The sequence below is a fragment of the Equus quagga genome, chromosome 8 (genome assembly GCF_021613505.1).
Source record: "Equus quagga isolate Etosha38 chromosome 8, UCLA_HA_Equagga_1.0, whole genome shotgun sequence".
Taxonomy (NCBI): domain Eukaryota; kingdom Metazoa; phylum Chordata; class Mammalia; order Perissodactyla; family Equidae; genus Equus; species Equus quagga.
The window spans coordinates 15391998-15417393 of record NC_060274.1 but is presented as its reverse complement, the minus strand read 5'-3'; the positions used below and the strand labels follow the sequence as shown (position 1 = coordinate 15417393).

The following is a 25396-nucleotide window of genomic DNA, read 5'->3' as shown; positions in this document are numbered from 1 at the left end:
AGTGCGTGAATAAACTATTTTAAATATTGCTAATAAAAATAAATATACGAATTATACTTCTGAGTAACTGAAATGACTTGCTTTTCATTGACTTAATTTATCTTATGATTTCTGTCTTGAATCTTCCCTGTTAGCTTTGTACAGAAATGCACTTTTCAGCACGTTCAGGCCATCATAGTCTAACCTCAACATCAGTGCAAAGAGGAATAATTTTAAGACCTGACTATAATTAGCACATTTCCCTGAGTCTCTTCTACTTCGGGGTAAAAGAAATGGGTAGTTGTGGAGAATACCAAAAAGGAAGTCTTGATGTTGAAATCTTGTGAATGTTTGGAGTAAGCAAAAATGACAACTTAGGAGGAGATCTGAACCAGAAATATTTGCTTAGTGAATCATACGTTGAATTACTCACCCATCTGGCGAACATCCATTGAGTCTTTGGCACTCTGTTAGGCACTGAAGATATGGAAATTCTTTCCTCCAGCAACTATAAAAGGAGTGTCTATTCTCAAGCAGGCACTGTCTTCGATAAGGTCCCACTCTCATAAAAGTTTATTCTAGTCGGGGAAAGAGATAACAAAAGTAAACCAATAGATCAACAAGGGAATTTCAGAGAATGGTAAATACTTTGAAAAACAAGGAATCCGGGTAACGGGGTAGAGATGGACTGGGGGAAGGGTGGGGTCTTGTCCGGATTCGGGGGGCAGAGAGGACTCTCCAAGGAGGTGACATCTGTGCTGAGTTGTGAACGATGCTTGGAGGGGGTGTCTCAGAAATAACAAGGCAACTGCAGGCTCTCAGATGGAAATGAGGGCAATGTGTTTAAAAGGAGAACAATTTGTAGAGTGTCCCTCAATTTGGGTATGTCTAATGTTTCCTCATCATAGGTTCAGGTTAATCATTTTTGGCGCTTTTGGCAAATCTATAGGAGAGATGTTGTGCTCTTCTCAGTGCATCATGTGAGGAACCTTATGTCAGTTTATCTCATTATTGATATGATGAAAGAAAAGGAAAGGCTGAAAACCTGTTTCAGATGAACAGACTAAAGATACCTGACAACTACATGCAACATATTTATATCTGCGCTATGGAACATTACAACATAAATGGTGAATAAAATGGTATAGTTGTTAAATTTCTTGATTTTGACAGTTGTGTGCAAAGGAATGTCCTTGTTCTTAGGAGATACTCGCTGAAAGATTTAGGGGTTCACGGCCGTGATGTCTGCAAATTACTCACAAATGATTCAGCAATCATCATTATCACATGCACTGGATCAAATGGGGTAAAATGTTCTCACAATTGGTGAAAATCTAAGTGAAGCATATACTTGAGTTCATTGGATTATTCTTGCAACTTTTCGATAAGATTGAAATGAAAATATAAGTTTCTGGCAATACGTGGATTAAAAAGTAGAAGGCACTGTTTCTAACGATTGAGCTTACAGTGTAGCTAAGCAACTAATAAATGGTAATAAATAAAAGCTTAAAAAAGGAAGGAGGCAGGCATGGCTGGAGTAAAGATAATGGCCTCAGATAAGGATCTAGAGGGAAAGACAAGCAAACAATTCCACAGGATGCTCTAGAAGACCAGGGGAACGGATGGGGGAGGGGAAGTTTTGCCAAGGTTACTGGGGGCAATGGTGGTAGTGGTAGGGAGATGATGTTGACTTTGACGCACCCGGAGGACATCCAGGTGATGTTCAGTAGACAGTTGGAAATGTGAATCTCTGCTCAAGATGCAGATTTGGGAGTCATCAGATACTGGAAGTGGTTGAAATCTCAGGAGGGCATGAAGTAAGTCAGTGAGGGTGTCTCAAGTGATGGAAGAAAGAGGGTTGAGGACAGAACCTTAGAGAATACCAAGTTAAGGAGTGGGTGAAGGAGGATGAGCTGCAGGAGAGACTGAGAAGGGAGGGCCAGATAAGTCAGAGAAAGTAGAGATGCTTAAGAGGGCGGTGGTATGGGAGATGAAAAAGGAGCGTTCAAGGAGAGTATGCTTCGTGTGTCAAATGTTAAAGGAAAGTCAAGTCAGGTAAGGAGTAAAAAGTGCTCTCTGAACTCGGTGATCAGGGCAGTCTTCTCCCAGGAAGTAAAATTTAAGCTCAGCTTGGGAAGATGAGTAGGAGTTAGCTAGGCAAAGGGTTGGTGTTGCTTGTGTTGGATAAGCTTTCTCGAAGACACAAAGTGTGGGTGAAGGCTGTGGGATGGGAAGAGGTGAGGTGCATTTAGGCAAGTCTAGAAGGCCAGTGTGGCTGGAGTGGACAGGGAGGTGAGAACAGTAGAGAGAGAGGAAGTTAGTGAGGCAGGCAGGGGTCAGACCATGTAGGACTTTAGAAGAGTTTGGAATTTGTCCTGAGAGCAAGGGGAAAGCCATTGGAGAATTTCGAGCCTTGGGATATATTGAGCAGTTCTACATTAAAAAAAATCTCTCTGGCTACAAATGGACTAGAGATTTGGTGGAGGGTGAGGGTGGGGAATAAGTGTGATGTGGGGGAGACTGGAGGCTATTGTGGTAATCTCGACTTGGATGGTGGACAAGACTGGGAGTGAATAGTTATTTAGATGTGAGAATCAACAAGATGGATGTGTTGGCACTGGGAGAAGGGAGCGAGAGATTGTGAAGCTCAGGCTTCTGGCTTGAGGAGCTGGGTGGATGTTTGGTACCATTCAGGGAGATGGAGAAGGAACCGGTTGGGGAAAAGAGCACGAGTTCAGTTTTATATGTGTTGGGTGCAAGGTGTCTGTATGGTGTCCACGTTACACGCAGTAGGCAGTTAGATATGTAGATCCTGAGCCCCAAAGAGAGGTTTTAGCTGGGGATCATCATATATTCAGGGCTCATCAGCATATAGATGGTTTGTGAAATTATGAATAAATAAGAGATTTTCCCAGTAGAGAGTGAGGAGGAATTTTTAAATTAACCTTGAATTTTACCATGTGATGGTTGAGGGGGAGCAGACAGGGACACTGAAAGGACACGAAGGGAGTGAATTCTTCCTGTTATAGGCACCTAGTCAGGAAGTCATTTATTCATTGAGCAAATATTTTTTGGCCTAAAATGAATATTAACCCAAGAGTCAAGTGACCTGGGTATTATTGACTTTGAAATAAACTGACTTTGTTATCTTGAGCTCATCACTTAACCTCTCTAGTTCTGGTTTCTTTATGTTATAAGGTTCATTTCCACTTCAAATTTTCTAAGAAATATTAACAAACTAATCATAACTTTGAAAATAATTTGAAGAGGCTTATAACAGAAACATAGAAAACAGCAAGTTAGAAGACGTGGTGTAAGTTAGCCCCTCAATTTGCTAAATGTGAGACCTTGTGAATGTTGCTTAACCCTTCTAGGCTTCAGTGTCCTGTTTGTGAAAATGGGAGTGTTAATACCTGATTTGGGCTTTTCACTCAAGATTGAAGGCCAGCCTTGATAGTCTAGTGGTGAAGATTTGGTGCTCTCACAGCCCTGGCCCAGGTTCATCTCCTGGTCAGGGAACCACATCACCCGTCTGTTGGTTGACATACTGTAGTGGCTGGGTGTTGCTGTGACGCTGAAAGCTATGCCACCGAAATTTCAAATACCAGCAGGGTCACCTGTGGTAGACACATTTCAGTGGAGCTTACAGACTAGACAGACTAGGAAGAAGGACCTGGCCACCCGTATGACAACCCTATGAACAGCAGTGGAGCATTGACTGACATAGCAGCAGAAGGTGAAAAGATGGTCCAAAATGACCGGGCAGGGGTCCACTCTGCTGTTCACAGGGGTGCTAGGTGTCAGAATCGACCCAACAGCACTAACAACAAGGTGGGCTGAGTACGTGTGTTTATGTTCTCTGCTTCTCTAAACCCCATTAAAAGAAGGAAAAACAGAAAAAAGAATCATTCCCAACACTGCTTAGAATAAGACCAGATTTTTTTTTTTTTAACCATTCTGGAAAATACAAAAAGGCAGTGACATCTTGATGATGAATAAATGACATAGGAGAAGGAAGCAGTGGAGGTAGACCTGTTCTTCCCAGAGACCTCTGGAAGGTTCCATGCTTGGAATTGGCAGATATGGATATGGATTAGGCAGTAGGAAGAAATCAGGGTGATTAACTGATGAACAGAACGTGGACTGGCTGCCTTAATTCGCCATGCCCCCACACGTGCTTATCCGCTAGATTTACCGTTCCCACTCTGCAGTTCAGCTTGCAGTCTGAGGTGGACTGAATGTTTGCATCCCTCCCATGTTCGTAGGTTGAATCCCTAAGCCCCGTGTGATGGTATTTGCAGATGGAGCCTGTGGGAGGTAACCAGATGAGGTGGTGAAGGTGGGGCTCCCAGGATGTGGTTAGTGTCCTTATAAGAAGAGGAAGAGACCAGAGCTCTCTCTGCCGTATGAAAACACAGCAAGAAGGCAGCCATCTGCAAGCCAGGAAGAAAATCCTCTCCAGAACCAAATCAGCCAGCGCCTTGATCTTGGACTTCCGCCTCCAGAACCGGGAGAAATAAATGTCTGTCGGTGAAGCCCCAGAGTCTGTGGTATTTTGTTACAGCGGCCCAAGCTAATAGTCACTTTTTGCTAAAGGTAGCCTAACCACACACACACTCAGAGCTCACAGCCAGCACTCACTCCCCGTTTAGGACAAAGGCCTTCCAACCAATATAAGGTGTTATTATGATGGAACACAGTGGACAGTGTGTTTAATTGCAGAAACTTTCTTCATATGAACGTTTCTCATAACATTTATCTCTAAAGGCTGAAGTATATGACACTCTACCTTAGAGAAATTACTTCTCTAGAGCAATAAACTTTCTGCCACTTTAACTTATGGAACCTGAAGTACATAGTTAGCCAGTTTCTATTACTTCCTTGCTCCCATGCCAGGTTTTTTAGGTATTTAGTGGAAGATGGATAGCTCCCTTTGGTGAGTGCCTGAAGTACAGAGACTACCTATGTAGGTTTAGAAGCTAGTAACTTAGTGGGCAAAAATGAAACTTTTTATAACAACTCAGCTCAGGAGACAGTCTTTCCTCTCTTTAGAAGAAAAACACCATCTGGTCAATTTAAGGAAACTTATTCCAATTTCCTCACTCCTTCTCTCCCTTACGTGAATTAAGTTCCTGCAGGTGGGGATGGGGTGTGGTTAGGAGTATCTTGGCACCAGGGAAGGAGCATTCTGGCTGAGCACGATCCTCGGCTCTCCTTGGTTCCGATTTCCCTCATGGACTTGGACATCAGTCTCTGCTGAAGTCCTTGGCTTTGCCCTGGCTCCTCAAGGTCCAGCTGGGCTTCATGCTTCTTATTCCTATCCCAAGACCTTTAAGTCTTTTGCCTTATTTGTGTCTACCTTTTTGCTTTCCTAGGGAAGTGGGTGCTGAAGGTGGAGCTGCCCTCAGGCCCAATGGGCACATCACTCAGTCATTGTCATTCATTCTGCTCCCAGAAGCTGTGCTGCCTGAAGGGCTTTTCAAAGAAGCATGCATCTCCACTGGTGACATCCTGGGAAGCCGGAGTTTTTATTACTCCCCCGCCTCCCACCCCTCATCTCAGGTGTCAGTTCCTAAGAGGGCGGGCAACATCTCAGCGCTGATCTCGTCTCCCCTCCACTTGTCTTTTTTCCATGTCTTAGAGCCTTTTGGGTGGGAAAATGATTCTCCAGCACGGATTGTTCTCTTCTCTACAATTTGAAGGAATAATTGTTGTGCTGGGAGTCTTCGAGGCTTTGCTGTTTATATGCAAAACAATGCTTTTGAAACTTTAAAGAATTCTGTTTCAGAAAGCCGAGTTCTGGAAATCCGGAGCACTATAGCTCCTGTGAGCTCCTGCGGATCCTCTAAGCAGGGGCCTGAGCTATATCCCCATCGACCCACCAGCAACATTTACTTGCACAATATACCTCCGAGTAATGGAGTGAGTTGACTTACTGGATAGATTTATTTAGAATCAACAATGAGAATTTTAGGGAATGGCTGCCAAAAACAATGATTATGGTTTTGGCTATATTGGCTGTTAAATGTTTCTTTCTGATAGTCATTAACAATGTATTTTAAGGCCATTTCTGGTTCATGATTTTAAAACCATGCCATTTGGGTAAAGAAGAATGCTTATCCCCTGTTCATGGAGGAAAATGGGCAGGCTGGCATTTACTTAAAAGCAAAATTAAAATATTTGGGTTTATTCGAGTTTACAAAGCTAGGGAGATGAAACGATGTGTAGAAACGATGTACAGAAAGCATTGATGAGTAATAGAAGAGTTCGTATCAGAGACAGATAATAGAAAAATTTACCTTAAAATTGCTCGCTCCTTCTATAGGCTGACATGAAACTGATGAATATTGAAATGAAGTCCAACAAGAATTAAGTCTCCTTATGACAATTTCATGGTGCTAGAGAACTGCTCTTTGGGAAGATGAGAGAAACTGTATTTCAAGTTCACTCTAAGGGTAATATTCTGAGTCAATTTGAAGAAACAACTTGTTGGAGTTTGAAGCACAGTGCTGTGCACAGGAGCTAAAGTATTACATCTTGGAAAAAGTTTCACTTTAAACTAATTTATCAAGTGTTTTATAATAGATGGAGGGGAAAAATCCCATTTGGAAAGAGTTCTAGTGTCTTTAACATGTGAACAGATATATATAGGATGATGATGAATAAAATGTCCCATCTAGTTGTCAACAGAGATTCTTGTTTCCCCCATTCCTCTCACAGACGCTCTTCCATATGTGACAATGTTCCCAAATCTGCATTCCTTATTAGTCTTGACAGTATACCCGATACCTCCCATGGAGATATATCCAATATAAATTCTAAAAAACTGCTAGTCACTTAAAATAGGACGTGAAGTTAATTAATTTGCCTGTGACTTTCTTTGCATCCAGCCTAAGAAGTTATCTTTCTCACAAGAACAGATTTTTAAAATAACTTCGAAGAACTTTATATTAAACTAAAATATAAGCTTCTAAATTAACTAGAGCCAACCTGTACAATGTTCATGAACTTGTAGAAAGTACAGGGCGTCTTCCAAACAGTGGTTGGAAATGAATCGATTCAAGTTAAATTCTTTGAACTTTACTTATGGAGATGCAACTCATTATTACAACAGCCAGATGTGCAGACAGCAATATTGAAGGTCAGAAAATAATTCAATTTAGGGGAAATGATTGTTTCGACGTTTAAACAGATGTATATAGGACAATAATATAGTGACCAAGAGTATAGGATTTGGAGTTAGATTTGGTTTGAATTCTGGCTGTGCCATTTCATTCACTCCTTCATTCATTCTATAATATTTACTGATCCCCAGTCACAGTGGTGAACAAAATAGGAATTTTCTTGCTTCTACAGACTTTATAATCTAATGGGGAAAGTAGATATTAGTAAATAATCATACAAATAAGTAAGTTACAAGCGATGATAATGTGAAAGATAAGTATTGGGCGCCATGAAAGCAAATAACACAAGAACCTAATTTCATGGTTGTTGATTGAGGCTCTGGAACTGGCTGGATAGAGTGAGCCAGAGAGAGTTGAGATAGGAGAGGAGAGGAGGTGGAAGAGGAGGGGAGCGGAGGAGAGAGGACAGGAGCCAGAAAATGCAGCTGTGAGATTTGATCAAATAAATTCCTTATCATCTTGGAACCTCAATTTCCTCTTTATACAATGTAGATTGTAGTAACAGCTTCACATGGTGCTCTCAGGATTAAACCACATTGCATTTGAATCATGCTTACTACAGACCTAGCATAATAAGTAGTTACTTACTGGTGACTATAACATATATACATAATTTATATATATAAATAATATATAATTTATTATTAATAATAATTTTCTCATGATGTTTACATTCTGGCGAGGTAAGACTATCCTCCCCAAGAATGGAAATAAGCAAAGAGAGGTTCATAGTTGTTTAAAGAGCTTCAAAGAAAAATTCTACATTTATGCTAGTTTCAGAGATGAATTATTTATCACAGTCATAACTGAGGGAAAAGCAAGACAAAACATCTTAATGTTTTCCAATTAACAAGTGAATGTAAATGACATGTGTCAGCAAGGTTGTAGAATAAAGATACTGAAGTTACAGAATGTGGATTATTGTAATTTCCCAGAACATCCGTCTAGCATGTAAAACCCTGAGATCAAGATTAACTGTTACACAGGAAGTGACAATAAGCTTCTAAAGACTGGATGTGTTAAAGAAACAATTGCAAATTTATTAGCCAAGATATTTTCATAACAAGACACAGAAAAATTACAAGTTAGGTAGGAAGGGAGCTTCACCCTGACAAGGATTAAGGGTTGTAATTTTGGTTCCTTCAAGGTAAGTATTTCATAGATGTTTTAAACTTTTATCCTTATCTAACAAGAAGTGGATGAGGAATTCATGGCCCTATTTCTGCAATGTATCTTGGTTGACTATCTCCTCTCCTTTCTGGCTTCTTCTGAAGCTCATATCTCTGTTCTAGGTTGATCACAGCCAGGGCTAATTTTGAAAATATGAGGCTTATTTATTATTTTGTATTTTTACAAGAGGTGAGTGAAATTCCACTTATACTTGTTCCAATGGGACCGTTGTTTAGTAATAGTAAGTTTTTATTATAATTAAGTAAATAAGTTCAGCCAGTTATTTTTATCTTTGATATGATAACTCTAGAGATGTGAACAGAGGGAAGAAGATTTTCCATTCTGTTTGTCCAGCTACTCATCCATTTGTCCATCTGCCCATCCATCCATCCATCATCCATCCATCCACCCATCCATTTAGCAAACACTGGCTCTATATCTACTCAACAGACATTTATAGGGGGTCCTTCATGTGCTAGGAAATGTGCTTGGTGCTAGGCATATAAATATAATTGATTTCTAGGTTCTGCCCTCAAACCCACAACCTTGTACCTGAATCATTCATTCATTTATTAATATTCAACATGTATTTCATGAGTGCCTACAAAGTGCCAGGCATTGTTGTAGACACTGGGGATACAGTGCTGAAGAAAAGACCCAGGGCCTGCCCTCATGGTGCTTACATTTTAGTGGGAGACATGAAAACTAGTGTGGAAAGTAAGGGCCGTGCTCCCCAAAGTGCGCTTGTGGCTACAGGGAATGCGCAAAAAGGTTTATGAGACGCTCAGGGAGAAAATATTTGAATTTTTATTTATTTTAATCTCATCTTAATTTATATTTTGTGTATATTTGGTAATGTGCCTAATATGTATATATATAATTTACATGTAAATGAATATTCCAAATTATTCCATAAATTCATACTGATAGGTTGCATAAACAAAACATGCAGACTCCTGGGTAAAGCATGGACTAAAAATCACAGAGACCGGTGGGCTTGAAGTCAGGTTCTGTCACTCACTATCTGCGGTTCCTTGGGCAAGTGTGAGCCCCTCGCCCTTTGTAAGAATTGCTGTAAGGATCGAGTGCAACGATGTTAGCACAGTGCTTACGTTGTGTCTGTTTATATCAAGTCCTCAAAAGAGAACTAATATTATGGTTGTTATTATTATTTGATAAATATTAAAATGCAGGCAGCTTCAAAGTGATGTAGAAATACTGAGAAGGGACTGATGAAGCAGTGACCCTTAATGTCGTGAAACTATTACAGTCATGTGTCACAACCATGGGGATACGTTCTGAGAAATGTGTCGTTGTGCGAACATCATAGAGTGCACTTACACAAACCTAGATGGTACAGCCTGCTACACACCTACGCTGTATGGTACTGATCTTGTGGGACCACCATCGTATATGTGGTCCTTTGTTGACTGAAACGTCATTTTGTGGTGTATGACTGTACACGTATATTTTGTGCTTTTAAAAAAAACACAATTGGGGTCACACTATAACTCTAATTTTGTGTCCTATCTTCACTAAATATTAATATTTTCCTAAGTATTCTTTAAAAATGTTGAGATTCACAATATTCCATCATAAAGCTGTAATTTAGTCTATTATCCTGTTTTGGGAGATTTAGTTCCTTTTCTTATCTGTCACTATTATAAATCTGTTAGAATTTCTGATTCGTTCCTTAGGATAAATTCCTGGAAGAGAAACATCTGGGTCAAAGTGAATAAGAATTTTAAGGAATTTGTACATATTGCACAAAAAGAAGCACCAATTTACATTCCCACCAATAATTTAATTGTATAGCCATGTGCCGCATAACAACATTTTGGTGAACAATGGGCTGAAAGTTGGAGTTAGATAGATACGGCTATATAGACATATATAGATATAGTTGGCTATATAGACATATATAGATATAGGACACATGTCTCTGGTCTTAGCAGGAAGCTGGATCCAGACGATGAAGAATGCAATCAATACCTGGACAAGAGGCCTCATAAATGTGTTTCTGATAATAACTAAATTAACGTTGTCAAACTATATTCAGAGGATTGGCTGAAGAACATGCATTCATTCATTCTATGCTCTCCTTCAAAATTATCCTTGAGGGAGCTAGCCCGGTGGCGCTGCAGTTAAGTGTGCACGTTCTGCTTTGGCAACCAGGGGTTCGCCGGTTCGGATCCTGGGTGTGGACATGGCACCACTTGTCAAGCCATGCTGTGGCAGGTGTCCCACATATAAAGTAGAGGAAGACGGGCATGGATGTTAGCTCAGGGTCGGTCTTCCTCAGCAAAAAGAGGAGGATTGGCGGCAGATATTAGTTCAGGGCTAATCTTCCTCAAAAAAAAAAAAAAATTACCCTGGAGGGGCTGGCCCGGTGGCTTAGTGGTTGAGTTTGCGTGCTCCACTTCAGTGGCCCAGGGTTTGCAGGTTCGGATGCTGGGCGTGGGCTTAGTGCTGCTCATCAAGCCACACTGTGGCAGCATCTCACGTAAAATAAAGCAAGATTGGCACAGATGTTAGCTCAGTGGCAATCTTCATCAAGCAAAAGGGGGAAGATTGGCAACAGATATTATCTCACGGCCAATCTTCCTTGCCAAAAAAAAAATTATCTTTGAAAATCCAGAACTCGAGATAGATGTTTCCTTGGACTCCATTGTTTTGAACCTGCTACAGATGTGATTTTAATGAACAAAGGCTTGGCATCATGCCGTTGGATTGTTCTGTGGGTTTTGAAACTTGTCCTGATTTCCTGTAGTGGCCAGGTGTGCTGTTACTGAGCAACCTGTTTGCTTTACCTTGTGGCCCCAGTGGCTGGTGTCACTCACTGATCTGCTGGAAGAGCCGAGTCAACTGTGGTTCACTTCTAGCAAGTGCACATCATATGATACTCGCTTCCTTTTTTTCGTTCCTTCTTTTAATTGTTCTTTACTGCTGTTTGCTTACTTCCTCTTTTGTTTCTCTTGTTTTGACATTGGATAAGAAATAAACCTGAAACTTAGGATGGAAGTTGAAGTCATTCTCTGAAATCTAGACCTTTGGTAAACTGTCAGGATTACAGGAAACATGAGCGGGAGGGGACTTGCCTTGAGTTTATGACCCTGCCCTGGTGTAGGAGTAGCTATCCAGTTACTCGGAAGTGTGTTCCAGAACACCCACAGGGTCAAAAGGAAGGCAACTTTTCTCCTGTCGGGGCTTATGTTTATGTGACATAGTTGCGGTTTCTGCTTTGTTAATGCTGCTGGAGTGGGACAGGCTGAGATGCAGTGCGGTGGCACTGTCTGTGGGCTCCTTAACCCAGCCCATTGCTGGGGCCAGTGGCTCAGTAGGAGTCAGCCAGCTCCAGGGGCTGGTGGCATTTGGTGTAGCAGATGAGAATGGGATGACAGCGTGCAGTGAATCAAATGAGAGGACAAGGATGTTAGTAAAAAGAGCATCCGGCCATCCCTTCACTTATTCTACAAATAATTACTGAGCATTTGCATTGTGGGGTCCTGTGTAGGTGCTAGGTATGACTTAGTAAACATCACAGTCTTCTGAGGGATGGAGACATGAAATGCTTAATTACACATTTAATTTTTCCTTACCTTTGTGTTAAGGGCTGTGAAGGAAAAGCATAGGTTGCTGTGAGACACACCTGGAAGATGGCAGTGTGGTCAGTGGGAGTTCTGGTTGGTTAAGATCTCCAGAAAATTAGACAGAGGAGAAATGCATTAGGAAAACTTTTAAACTGTAAATATGAGAAAAGTGAGAGGATTATTATTAAGGTGAATACACCATCTACTAGTTGATTTTCTTCGTGGTTCACTGATCCTTCTTTGTCTTCCCCAGTTGCCCCCTGCTGTGCTATTTTTTTTTTTTTTGAGGAAGATTAGCCCTGAGCTAACATCTGCTGTCAATCCTCCTCTTTTTGCTGAGGAAGATTGGCCCTGAGCTATCATCTCTGCCCATCTTCCTCTATTTTGTATGTGGGATGCCGCCACAGCATGGCTTGATGAGTGGTGTGTAGGTCTGTGCCTGGGATCCAAACTGGTGAACCCTGGGCTGCTGGAGTGGAGCATGTGAACTTAACCTCTACGCCACGGGGCTGGCCTGCATGCTTTTTATTGGAGCCTGTGGAGAGGATATGATGCAGGACGTGGAGAGGAGAGAGGGTGAGCTCTAGTTATAAAGGGGATTATGAGTTCTATCTTTCAAAAGGGAGGCGTCTACTCACTTTAGTCTGTCTTCAGAGCCTGCGGACGACATTCTCATCCTCCTCATGATAAGTAATGAGAGTTGCTAAGCACTGTGGTTTAAGGTTTGAAATCTGCCTTTGATCTGATTTATTCTGGACTCTAAAGAGAGAAAAATTAGTTCTAAAACCTTAATCGTGGATCTTGCTTTGTCTCTTTGCAAGGATTCTTACAGGAAGGTTAAAAATGGTTTGATTTTTTTTTCTAAAGTGAAACCTGGAGAGATCACGTGTTGCTAATGTTTGCCACTGTCTTCTCTTTTTTTCCACAATGGTCCTCTGTGGAGACTTTGTTGCCATTAAGAGTGTGTATGCTGGACATCACGGCTTCCTTCTCACAGAAGAAATGCTCCTAGAAATGACAGAGCAGCATCATTTTTCATGAGTTTTCTTTGGGCAAAGCTAAGGGCCACCTTGGAAGAGAAAGCAAGGATTGGATGTCACACAGAAGTTATTTAGGTCATTTTCTCTCTCTGCCCTGCCCTTTGTTAATTGGAGATCTTCTTACAGTGAAGAAAAGCATGAAAAATCATTGAATTCTTGTTTTATACTTGAAGACACTATTTTGGCTATAATATTAGTTATATCCCATTTAGTTTAGTGATGAACTTCCTGTTCCAAATGTAGTCAAAACTCTATAGTTGTTCAACAAACGCATTCCAATATTGCTGGAGTATCAGCGACTCCTCTTTCTGCTTCTGCTTTCTTTGTGCACGCTGAGGTTCAGGTTTGGGGTTTCCTGCTGCCTCTGCAACCAGTAAGGAATTCACAAGCATGGCATTCAATTTCTCAAGTCTGAAATATAGGAAGATTAGAATGTGAAAATTAAGAAGTAGTAAATTGGACTCTTTCAACATGCTTTCAGTTGTCTTTTACTTAATTAACTGGGAAATTAATTTTAATACTAAAATTATAGTCACTCCAGGGGTAATTAAATTTGGTGGGTATGCTTCAGATCATTAAATAAAACATCTTTTTGATTCATACTCATGCCTATAGAAAGTATCTTATTTTGTTTAATATGTATTTAAAAAATAAATGGTATCATACTGTTAGTTTTGTTCTCTAATTTACTTTATTGTAAAAATAGCACGTTTATGAGATCTATCCGTGTGGCTCCAAGTAGATTTAGTTGGGTTCTTTGAACTGCTTTCTAGAGTCCCGTCTCAGGGATGAGACTGTAGCGAGGTGCGATGGTTCACCGGTGCCTGTGCTGATGGACCCTGCGAACGTGACCATTCACGTAGAGTTGGAAGCAGAATTGGGGGTCACAGGGGACCTGCCAAAGCGCCCCCACAGTGGCAGGGGTGTTCTACATGCCTGTTCATTCACCATGCTTTAAAGTTATTTTAAAAGGGGGAAAGCTTAGAAAAGCAATCGTGGCTTCCAGATCTGTTACTAGCTGTTTGCTATTTGGCAATAGAATTTCCTTTTTGGGCCTTAACTGCCTCGTTTTCAGATAAGGGGATAAGAACGAACCCTCTCTACTCAGAGGGGTGTTGAGAAGACTAAATGGGACTAGTTCCTGGTTCGGTAAATATTAGCTGTGATTATATATGTATAATCACATAACATATTAATATATGAGATATATTAATATGTATAATATATGATACATACAATAATATTAAATTAGTTGTGTTATATATGAATTATGCATATTAATTATATGTAATTATATATCTAATAATATATGTGTATTTTAGAATCACACCAGGATTGGTACTTGAAGCAAACTCCCGAAAGGTTGGCACTTAAATTTTTCTCACTGCAGCTGCTCCCCACCCGACGCAAAGATGTCTCAAATTCTTTTAGCAGAGCCAGAGTATTAAGAATATTTTGGAATACTGTGTTCCTTTCAATGGGGATATTGAATGGGAAGCGTTTTTAAGTGAAGAAGAGTGACATCCGAGAGAAAAGGGATGAGAAAATCATGTGAAAATAATAGATCAGCTATTTCACAAAACTTGATTTAATGCAGAAATGTCCTCTTCCAAAGCTTTTCCGACAGCCACGAAGATGTAGATGCTCAGATTTATTTCCCGGATCCCACACCCCTCACGCTCTCCCCTGCAGGTGTTAGTGAGCCCTTGAAAGCAAATGCAGATATCAGAAGAAAGAAAACAGGCTGGCTAGGAAGGTCCTTCAAAGGCGGGAGAAGGACTGATTGTCAAAAATTGACGGGAGCATTGATAGGCTGGAGAAACATAACTTGCAAGACTGAATTTATGCACTGCAAATTAGGGAACCACCACTTTACTTGGTGGGAGGAAATTAGAGAGCAGGAAGATTGCTCACTGGGGCAGTATGGGAAGCTAGAAGAGAGAGGGAGAGAGAGGCTGAAGGAAGCATTCTGTAATGGAAGAGACTTGCTAACACAATTGTGCACTGCAGTATGGAATATGCTGGAACAAAGGGGAGATTGGTTATGGGATAGAGAGAGAGGAATGGATTTAGGAGCTTTTTTTGTGTCAGAGATAGGCAGTCATTTTCTTTTCATTTTTTTTTGTCCATGGGATAATGAGACAACCATACCATAGTAGCAAGACTGGCCCAAGGCATTGTCCCTAGGTCAGATAATTGGGCACATTGTGTACTAAATTATGAATAAGCTTCTCTCTTCTTTATGCCATTGAGCTTTGAAACCATCCTTTATTCTAAAAAGACTATGAGCCACCCTGCGAAGCAATTTCAATCATTATCATAATAATATCAGTAGCAGAATCAAATCATATGTAGTTGGCTTTCTAAAATTAATATGAAATTGCTTCATGGGGTAGCTGAGAGATACCTAATATCTTAGACTGTCCTCAGGTGAGGACAAATGGATGAGTTTTAAGTCTTGCCATTTTGAATGGGGTAAAATTAGTTTTTTTAGAGTGAAGATTGTTTAAGCTTTATAGAAAAAGTTGAAGACTTTTTGAAAAAAATGAGCGTCTTTTCCATGTGTTTTTTGGCCATGTGTATTTCTGGTTATAATGTGTAGTACAGCGCTAGTCTTTCTCCTTTTTTTCTTTAGTAATTAGCTTCACTATTTATTGACCGATATTTTCTTTGCCCACTATTTGTCATGCCTCTTTTTTCGTATACTAAATTCTTCTGAGGACTAGAGATTAAGGACAATTCCTAGGGTTTCTATTGATCCTGCTATTGATTTCCTGCTGAGTATCACATTGTTTCAATCAGATTTTTTTTCAAAATGTGAATTGTAAAAAGGGCATTTTTTAAAATGCCTTTAAGCCACCAAAGGGCTATTTAGTTTAAAAATCTATCTATCTAGGTACTTCTAGTTTTAAAATAATGATGTATAGTTAGCATTGCTCTTTCCTATTCCTTGAAATTAGCCACAAGCAACAAAGAAAATGAGAAGCAAACTCCATTTTTGGTGCAGTTAAGAAATGGCTGAAATTCTAAAACACAAAATAAGTGGAGGGCCTTCCCAAAGCAGTGGAGGTTAGCGGAGGTGTGTGTAGGGGGCATCACAGTTGCAAATGGCAGAAAGCGCTGGGAAAGCTCATTTTTCAAAGATGAGTGGCATGGGCCTGCTCCGCGGCAGAGTGGTTAGTTCACATGCTCTGCTTCAGCAGCCTGGGGTTTGCCAGTTTGGATCCCGGGTGCGAACCTACACACTGCTCATCAAGTGATGCTGTGGCAGCATCCTATATAGAGGAACTAGAAGGACTTACAACTATGATATACAACTATGTACTGGGGCTTTGGGGAGAAGAAAAAAAAAAGAGGAAGATTGGCAACAGATGTTAGCTCAGGTTCAATCTCCTCGCTGAAAAAAAAAAAGACAAGTGGCAAACTTAGAGGAGATAAGCTGAAATCTCTTGTTTGCAAGAGAAGATGGAAGTGTGTGAACTGGCAGTGGGAGCTTCTGTGAACCCACTTGGATTCCAAAATGAGGGAAGGCTAAATAAAAATCACTCTGCAAGCCAGATTTGTAGGAAGCTGTGGGGCAGGGGGGCCGTGGAGAGTCTGCATTGTGCTAAGCCCCCCAGTTGTCTCTCCATTGGCTAGAATGATCTCTAGGTCAAATGAAGTTATACACAAAACCATGAGTTTTAGGGAAGCTCTTGCTTGGCTGGAACCTGAATGACCCAACTTTTCTACTCCTATTTGCATGCAAACCTCTTCCCCAGCTTGTCCTTCTAATCAGCAATCCAAAAAGAGATAGCACAGGAATTATTTAAGGCTACAACAACAACAAAAAAGCCAGGGGGAAGAAATAGGAAAAATAGGACAGAGGAAGAATGTCTTCCGAAACTTGCGATGATGCAAGAAAAAATTGTGACCACATATTTCATCATGAATAAAATAGTTGAGTGAAGCTGACGTATCTGAAGCATGTTCAGAAAGGAGAGCTATAGGACCTCAAGAAAGCTACTGCAAGGCAAGAAGAGGAGATGAAATGTGACCTGGGAGAGCTCAGGACAGAAAGAGACAGAAAAAGTGAAACTGTCCCAGCTACAATAGCAAGGCTGGAAGGTACACAGGGAGACAGGCAGACGAAGAGAAGAAATGAGAAGAACAGGAAAAATGAAATGGAAACAAAGAATTGAAAAGGAATCGGAGGAAATGAATGAAATAGAATACATGCAAAAGAGATTAAGCACGTGCATAATTAGAGTTCCTTGAAAAGAAAACTAGTTAGCATACATGAGGAGGGGAGGTGAGAGGGAGCATGCGCATTTTGATCTCTCTCATCTAATAACTTACTGCTACACTAGCAAGAGAAGTACTTAGAAGGGTAATATAAAGATCATAAATTAGAAGTTGGAAGAGAAGGAGAAAGGGGTAAGGAAGAGGAGATATGCTATGGCAGCAAATTAGTAGATATCACCTAAATAAATAGAGAGATGAAAGGTACTAAGGTTTTAGGGGCTGGCCTGGTGGCATAGTGGTTAAGTTCATGTGCTCCGCTTCCATGGCCTGGGGTTCACAGGCTCAGATCCCAGGCGTGGATCTAGCCCTGCTCATCAAGCCATGCTCTGGTGGCATCCCACATAAAACGGAGGAAGATTGACACAGCTGTCAGCTCAGCGACAATCTTCCTGAAGCAAAAAGAGGAAGATTGGCAACAGATGTTGCCAATTAGCTCAGAGCCAATCTTCCTCACACAAAAAAAAATCGGAAAAAAAGGTTTTATTTAAAGTTACAGTTATCAACTTAAAACTAGAACAAAAATACAAACCTTCCTGATTATCAGATGTAACACACACAAAACAGAGGAAAGCAAACAGCCTCCGTAGTGAAAGATTTTGAAGAGCAGTAAAGCGTAACATAATGCACCAGAACTAAGATCAAACTTACTTGTCATCGTAACAAGTGAAAACCTAGTAAAGCCATCCACTAAAAGGAAAAGAATTTTAGAACTGATCACAAAGCCACACTCAACTTTATTTCCATAGGAGACATCTGAAAAAAGGGATGCAGAAAGGTCGAAAGCAAAAAAATGGAACACAGGTAGATGTAGTCAGATACAAACAAAAAGAAATCAGGGATCATGGTCTCAATTTTCAGAAAAGGTTGAATTCGGAGCAGGAAGGATGAAGTCAGATGAATCAGCGCACATCATGATGCTACGTGGTACACTTCACAATGCAGCTGTGAAAGTTCTGAATCTTTGCACCGCCGAACACAGCACCAGCATTCGTAAAGCCAGAATGTGAGTGCTACTGGGCGATGAAGAATCTAGGCCTTCAACGGATTGGATGAGGCCCACCCACACCGAGGAGGGCAATCCGTTTTCCTTAGTCTACCCATTCACACGTTAATCTCATCCAGAAGCACCCTCCCAGACATACTCAGAATATTGTTTAACCAAATATCCAGTCCACTCAAGTTGACGCATTAAATTAACCACCACAGCTACTAACAGACACACAGGAATTCCTGAACATGGGCCAGCCCTGTGGCATGGCAGTTAAGTTTGCACATTCCACTTTGGCAGCACAGGGTTTGCTGGTTCGGATCCCAGGTGCAGACCTATGCACCACTTATCAAGCCATGCTGGGGCAGGCGTCCCACATATAAAAGAGAGGAAGATGGGCACGGATGTGAGCTCAGTGCCAATCTTCCTCAGCAAAAACAGAGGAGGATTGGTGGCAGATGTTAGCTCAGAGCTAATCATCCTCAAATAAAAAAAAAAAAAGAATTCCTGAACAAATGGAAAAAATGATTTTAGTTGGAAGACTCAACATTTAAAAGATGTCAATTCTCCTGAAGTTTATTTATAACATTAATGTGGTCCCAATAAAAATACCAACAGGATTTTTTGGAATTTGATGAGTTGATTTGAATTTCATATGGTAAAATGCACAAGTAAGAAAAGCCAGGAATACTCTGAAAAAGAAGCCCTACCAGGTACTAAACTATATTAATGAGCTCAGAGCTGTTTTTCGAGTGCTGCCTCCACTGCTCTTGTCCCTCAGCCTCACTGGCTTTTCTTAGATCCTTGACCACACAGGGCAGACTCAGGCCACAGGGCCTTTGCTCGGACTTTTGGCTATTTGAATGCTTCAATACCTATTGCCTCTTTAATTCCTATTTAATTACTTCTTTAGGGAAATCTTTCCTTCCCATTTCCCTAATCTTAGGTCAGTTTCCTTTGTTGTCTGTCAATGTCTTTCTTTCCTTGCCTTATTTCAGTTTGTAATCATGCAATCATGAGTGTGCTTGTTTGATAGATGCTCTTTTGCTTACTAGACTGCAAGCTCAGACCCAGAGTAGGGTTTCGGTAAATCGTTGATGAAGAATCTCCAGTCTGCTGGACTCTAAAGGTGGTTTAGACCTAGCAACTGTCTTCTAAACTCAGTAATCAAAGGAGTCTTCCGAACGTAGGCGCTGGTCCAGTGTGAGAGGAGATGATATCCTAATGGGCTGTTTCTTTCCCCCATGAGCGTTTGAAGATGCTAACGCTTTTGGTGTTCTGCCCTAGATTGTAACCTCCTAAAATGCAGGGCCATCTCTGAAGTGTCTTGTGTGACTCTTAATATTACATCCACTGGACACAATATTTCTTCACGAGGAGGAGGCATAAAATTACGGGATGACTACTAACGTCATTCCTAAAAAAGGATGTTAGTCATTGAAAGAAAGAATCATAGCTACCGAGGAACTTATTTTCCTAACGAATTTTATACAGTCGCGTGCCATGGATCCTATAGTTCCAACCTCGTAAGTGACCGAGGTCCTCACGTGGCCTATTTTAGACAATCTTGCTGTGTGGTTAGGGTGGAGAAGGTCCTTCTGAATATTGGGGGAGGCTGAACAGGATGTGGTTCTCTTATTAGATGCAGTTAAACGTTTTATGCTTTTTCCCCAGGCGTACACACCTACCATCTTCTTGGATGTGTGTTTTGATTGGCAAACACAGGCTGTTACTAAGTGCACTGACGGTTTGGTTTGGCATTTCGTGGATTGAAACACGCTCGTCATGACAACGCTTGTTGTAAAGTGAAGGACTTTAAGATGACTTTTACATTCATGAGTTTTCCAAACAGTAGTCTTTGGCACTTGAGTAGCTGGGCGGTCATAAACACGTTTTACTGGGGTGTCCTCTGAGTCCACTTAGATAATTCCAGGAAAACTTCCTTTATGTGACCTCTTTTATATTCCTTCAAAAATGAGTGGCTTTCTGGTACGTCTTTCACAAAGACCACAGGCCCTGGAAAATTCTTGGAGGTGGGCATAGGACCTGTCCAAGCTCAGGAATAATTCTTGAAGGAAGCAGGACAGAAACACAACTAGATGTTGTCAACTGTGACCCACAGGCCACACCCGTCAAATCTGCTCTGCAGATGAGTTTATTTGGCTCGTACAGGATTTCTTTATTAAGCGTTTGAACCAAGGTGCAAAAACTGGGACGTTTTACCTTGAAAAGTCTGGATATATGACTTGTCTTGAAAAATTGGGATAATTTGGGCACGCTGGGATCCATGTTTTGTTACTGGCAGCCATCAGTGGCCTTGGGAGCTGTTCCTTTCTAGAAGGGGCAAGGACTCTTCACGTCCCATCACACTACCAGTGGTCTCAGGCATTCCTCTGAGTCACCTTCATGATCCCAAGATAGGTTATGAGTTGCAGAATAAATGGCACCAGGAATAATTAGGAAGGAGGCAACCTTTTGCATTTAACTCACATGATCTCTTGCATAAACAAATGAAACACTTTATTCCACAGACGAGGTGAGTTGATCATCTTTGTAGTCTGGAAACAGAAGAACAATAAAAACCGCCTCCTAGTTCGGTGTGGTGTCACATTGTGTCTCTTCTGCCATGCCTTTGTTAACTCTGTTGGTTCTGGTCAGAGCTCAAATGGCATTTGGATTGGGTGGAAGGAAACTCTGAAGTGGCACAGGCCAGTTTGTCAACGCCACCCTCACTGCCATCCTGGGGGAGCATGTTGTTTGTGCCTGGGCTGTCTCCCGCCTCAGAACTTTGAGCGTGAGGATGAAGTGATCTGAACACAACATTTCTCTGGGTAGCATTTTTGACACATTTGGGCTGAGGGAATGCTTCTGTATTTCATCTTGCTTTGCACAGCTGCACAGAAAGGACTGTTTATGACTCTTCTCTATATTTTGTCTTTAGTGGGAACCCTATCAGGGAACTTACGATCATCTTTTGGAAGTCCCCGTCACTCGGGAGCAATTAAACCACTATCGGAATGTGGCTGAAAATGCTCGAAGTGACCTTGCAGCAACTTTGGTCAAATTCGAATGTGCTCAGTCTGAGGTAAGATTATGCATCTTTGTAACTCAGAAATGGGCCTTTTTAGCTTCTTTATAGAGCGAAGCAGAGCGTAGAGGTGATTACAAATAGCACGGCAGGATGCAGATTTCAACCTTTCGGCAAAGTTTAAACTTATTCTCTTATTGTGCACCTACCCCTTAGTTCTAGAGAATTCCTGAAAGGTTATGCATTTGCCATGCTGCCTGGGCTGGATTCTAGATCTCAGAGGAGCTCCACAGCCTTGAGGGGTCTGGAGGCACCTGAGGACTTTGTTTTTTTTCTGCAAGGGCTTTCGAGGACTCTTAGCATCTCTCAGAATATGTTCCTTTAATACGGATTGTTTGTAATCCGGAGCTCTTAGGCTGGAATTCTGAATCCTTTTCTGCTGGTAGTTCTGACTGGCTGGGGGAAATTCTAGGAAGATGATTGGGATCCAGCCAACCTCTGGCTGGATCAGGTCTATAGTGGCATTTCTGAGACGGTCTGCCTATCCCCATTTTGCCCACAGCCTGGTGGCCCTGAGGAACCCCAGACTTGCCTGTGAGGTAACTAGTGGTCTCACTGGGCTGCCAGGACCCCATTGAACAATGAGTCCATAAGATGTGTGTGAATAAACATATGCATGCATACGCACAATTCCAAAGAAATACCTGCATTCATCAAGTTTTCTTATAAGGTGGACCTGACATCTTACCTTAACAGGGCACAAACATTATTCAACACTTTGATGCCACAGAATTCATAAAAGTCCACAAGGCATGTGGGAGGAATGTGGTGATATGGTGAAAAGTCTGTATTTGCTTGGCAAACTGTTGTGGCCGTGAAATCCTAAATAGCGTGACTTATAGGTTCCCCATTTCATTGGCAGCAGCGATAGTAGCAATACAGATTTAGAAAGAGAGTTATTACTGCAAAATATTTTATTGCTTTTTGCAAAGTACACCACAATTATCTCTTGAGTGAGACTAAACCACCATAAGACGTTGCTCAACTGGTTTTGAAAAAGAACGTGAAGCTCACTAATTAGGCCTAACTTCCCATCTGGTAATACAGATACAAATACGAAAACAAGAAAGTAAAGTTGGATTAAAATATGAATAAAAGAGTGAAATTTTGAAGTATGGGTTTCTTAAAGGTCCTTCAAACTTATACCATTGAAATCCTTTTCCTCTTTTTTACCTCATTTCCATGGTAGCTTCGAGATCTCCGATCCAAGATGCTTTCGAAAGAAGTTTCCTGTCAAGAGTTGAAAGCTGAAGTGGAAAACTACAAAGAAAACAATGCCAGGAAATCGTCTCTCCTCACCTCTCTGAGAGACAGAGTTCAGGAGCTAGAAGAAGACTCAGCAGCACTCTCCTCCTCTAAAATTAGGACAGAAATCACGGCTCACACTGCAATCAAGGAGAACCGGGAGTTAAAGAAGACAGTGGCAGAACTCGATGAAAAATTACAGTAAGGATATTTCAGGATATGGCTTAGTTGAGTTAGTGTTAAAATACTAGCTTCTGACAGCAGAGTTTACCCTTGAAGGTACTGGCATTTTGCATTATTTGGCCCTGAAACTCAATTCGAAAATTATATATATATATATGTATTGTCCTCAAATATCTTTGGGGTCTTGAAGATTTTTCCCAAGCTCATTTCTAAATGTCACCAAGAGTCCAAACAAGGCCTCGTCCTAAGCATATTTATGTCCTACTGATTAGAGCTGCAAATGCTTATTTGTACAATATGGAAGATTTCCTCTAAGTGGACGTTTACCTGGAGGTGGTGGGGGGGCCCAGAGGGAGGTGTTTATTCAGAAGCTAGTTATAAAAATACCCCAGAAGCCCAGACCACCTCGAACACTCTTCGTTAGGTTTTATTGCCAGTTTTTGCAGAGAATTCATGAAATTGAGGTTTTCCACACTTAGTTCTGGCCAAAGGTGATTATTGAGACAAAATTGGAACTAGTGGTTCCTAAAATGTGCTTTTATAATTCTATGTATAACTTAGATAACTTTATTAATAAGATACTTGATATTTATTTTACTTATTCCATCTCAAAAAAAAAAAAAAAAGCTCATGCTTCCAGCTCCTGTCTTTTTTCTTTCCTTCCACTTACAGCAAAACTCCCTAAAATATTTATATATAGTCGCTGTCTCAATTTCTCTCCTCTCTCCTCTCTTGGATCTGCTCCACTGAAACCACTCGTTAAAGTGACTGGTGACCGCACACTGCAAATTAAGTGATCAGTCGTTATTTTACTTGACCTTTCAATATATCACTCGCAGTTGGTCTCTCCCTGAACCACTTTCTGCTCTTGGCTTCCCAGACACTACACAAGCCTGCTTTTTATCTTACCTTTCCAGCTGCTGTCATCGTCTCTTGCTGTTTCCTCCCCTTCTCCTTGACTTCCAAATGTTGGAGTGCCCCGGGGCTCGGTCCTTGAACCGCTCCTCGTTTCTGTCTAACTTCACTCTCTCGGTGATCTCATCTAGTCGTATGACTTTCAGTCTGGTCTAAATGCTAGTGACTCCCACATTTCTAAATCTAGCCTGGATCTCTTCCCAGAACGCAAGACCCACGCATCTTACTACCTACCAGACATCTCCACGTGGACGTCCAACAGGCATCTCAAACTTGACCTATCCCAAACAGCTCCCGATGTTTCCACATCTCATTTAATGGTAGTTTCATTCTTCTAGTTGACCAGGTGAAACATCGTGGTAATTATCCTTAGCTCTGTTTCTCTGTCACACTCCATGTCTGATCCTTCACCAAAGTCCATCGCGTCTACCTTCAAAATAAATGTAAATTTTGACTGCTTCCCATTGCCACCCTCATGGCCACTAACCTGGTCCAAGCCAGATTATTCCAACAGCCTCGTAAGTGTTTTTCCTCTTCTGCCTCTGCCCCCTGCAGCCAAAGTGATGCTGTTAAAACACAAATTCGATCATATCAGCCCTCTGCTCAGGGCCTTCCAATGACTTCCCATCTGACTCGGAATAAAGAGTGGTTTCTGTGACCTAAATGGCTCATCCTGACCTGGTTTGCTTCCATCACCTCTCTTCTTTTTTCCATTCCAGCTCACTGGCTCCTTTGCTGCCCCTTGAACATACCAGGTGTGATCCTACCTCAGGACTTTTGCACTTGCTCTTCCTTTGCCTGGAAAGCTCGTCCCCCAGTTATTACATGGCTGCCTCTCTGCTTCTGTAACGTCTTCACTGAAAAGTCACTTTCTCAGTCAGAGTTTCCATGAGTAACTACAGCTAAAAGTTTACTCGCTCACCACAAATATTTCCTTCCCTCTTTCCTGCTTAGTTTTTTCTCTCCAGCCCTTTTATAACATGCTACACATTTTACATACAATAAGATTTTGATATTGTCCTTCTTCCCAACTAGAATGTAGGCTCTGTGAAGGCAGGGATGTTTATCTGCTTTGTTTATTACTATATCTTTAATACCTTTGATAGGGCCTGGTGCATAGTAAGTGCCCAATAAATATTTATTAAGTAAATGAATAATAAAAATCATACATACTCGTAAAATAATTTAAAAAATATGGAAAAGTGCCAAAAAGAAATTAAAATTACTCAAAACCTGGTGATTCCATAAAAGCTTGAGTTAACATTTTGTTGAACAGATTTTAAGAATATTGCACACAAATGACATCATGTAATGAATGATTTTACTGAATAATATGTTGTAGATATTTTGAAAAGTCATTCACTATATCATTTTAATGGCCCATGATATCCTATTGCTTGAAATATCATAATTCACTTGTTCCCTTTGCTATTTCCTATAAGGACTTAGGTTACTTATGCAAAAAATGATAAACCAATCTGTAATGAATATCCAGGTATATTCATATTTTCACATTTATGTGATTATGTTTTAGGATAGATTCCTGGAAATTTGTTGGGTCTAAGTGAAATGAAAATAGAAGTGGAAAGAGTTTAAAGAACCTTGGAATGGAGAAGTAAGATTGAAATCTTGGGATTGGAATTATATATGTTAATCAGAACTATAGCATTTGCTGTGTCGTCCATGAGTCAGAGAACAAATATTACCTTTCATATGCTGAAAATAAGAGC

General features: G+C 40.9%; 1 protein-coding gene across 2 annotated transcripts in view; it reads left to right on the top strand.

The window, feature by feature from the left end:
• The window catches only part of CCDC170 (coiled-coil domain containing 170), a 91965-nt gene that overhangs the window by 6922 nt on the left and 59647 nt on the right, over positions 1–25396 (top strand). For both annotated transcript variants that reach the window (XM_046668798.1, XM_046668797.1), the window contains exons 2-3: positions 21177–21320; positions 22513–22769. In XM_046668798.1, coding sequence (XP_046524754.1) covers positions 21177–21320; positions 22513–22769 — 401 coding nt within the window. The remainder of the gene's footprint in view (positions 1–21176; positions 21321–22512; positions 22770–25396) is intronic.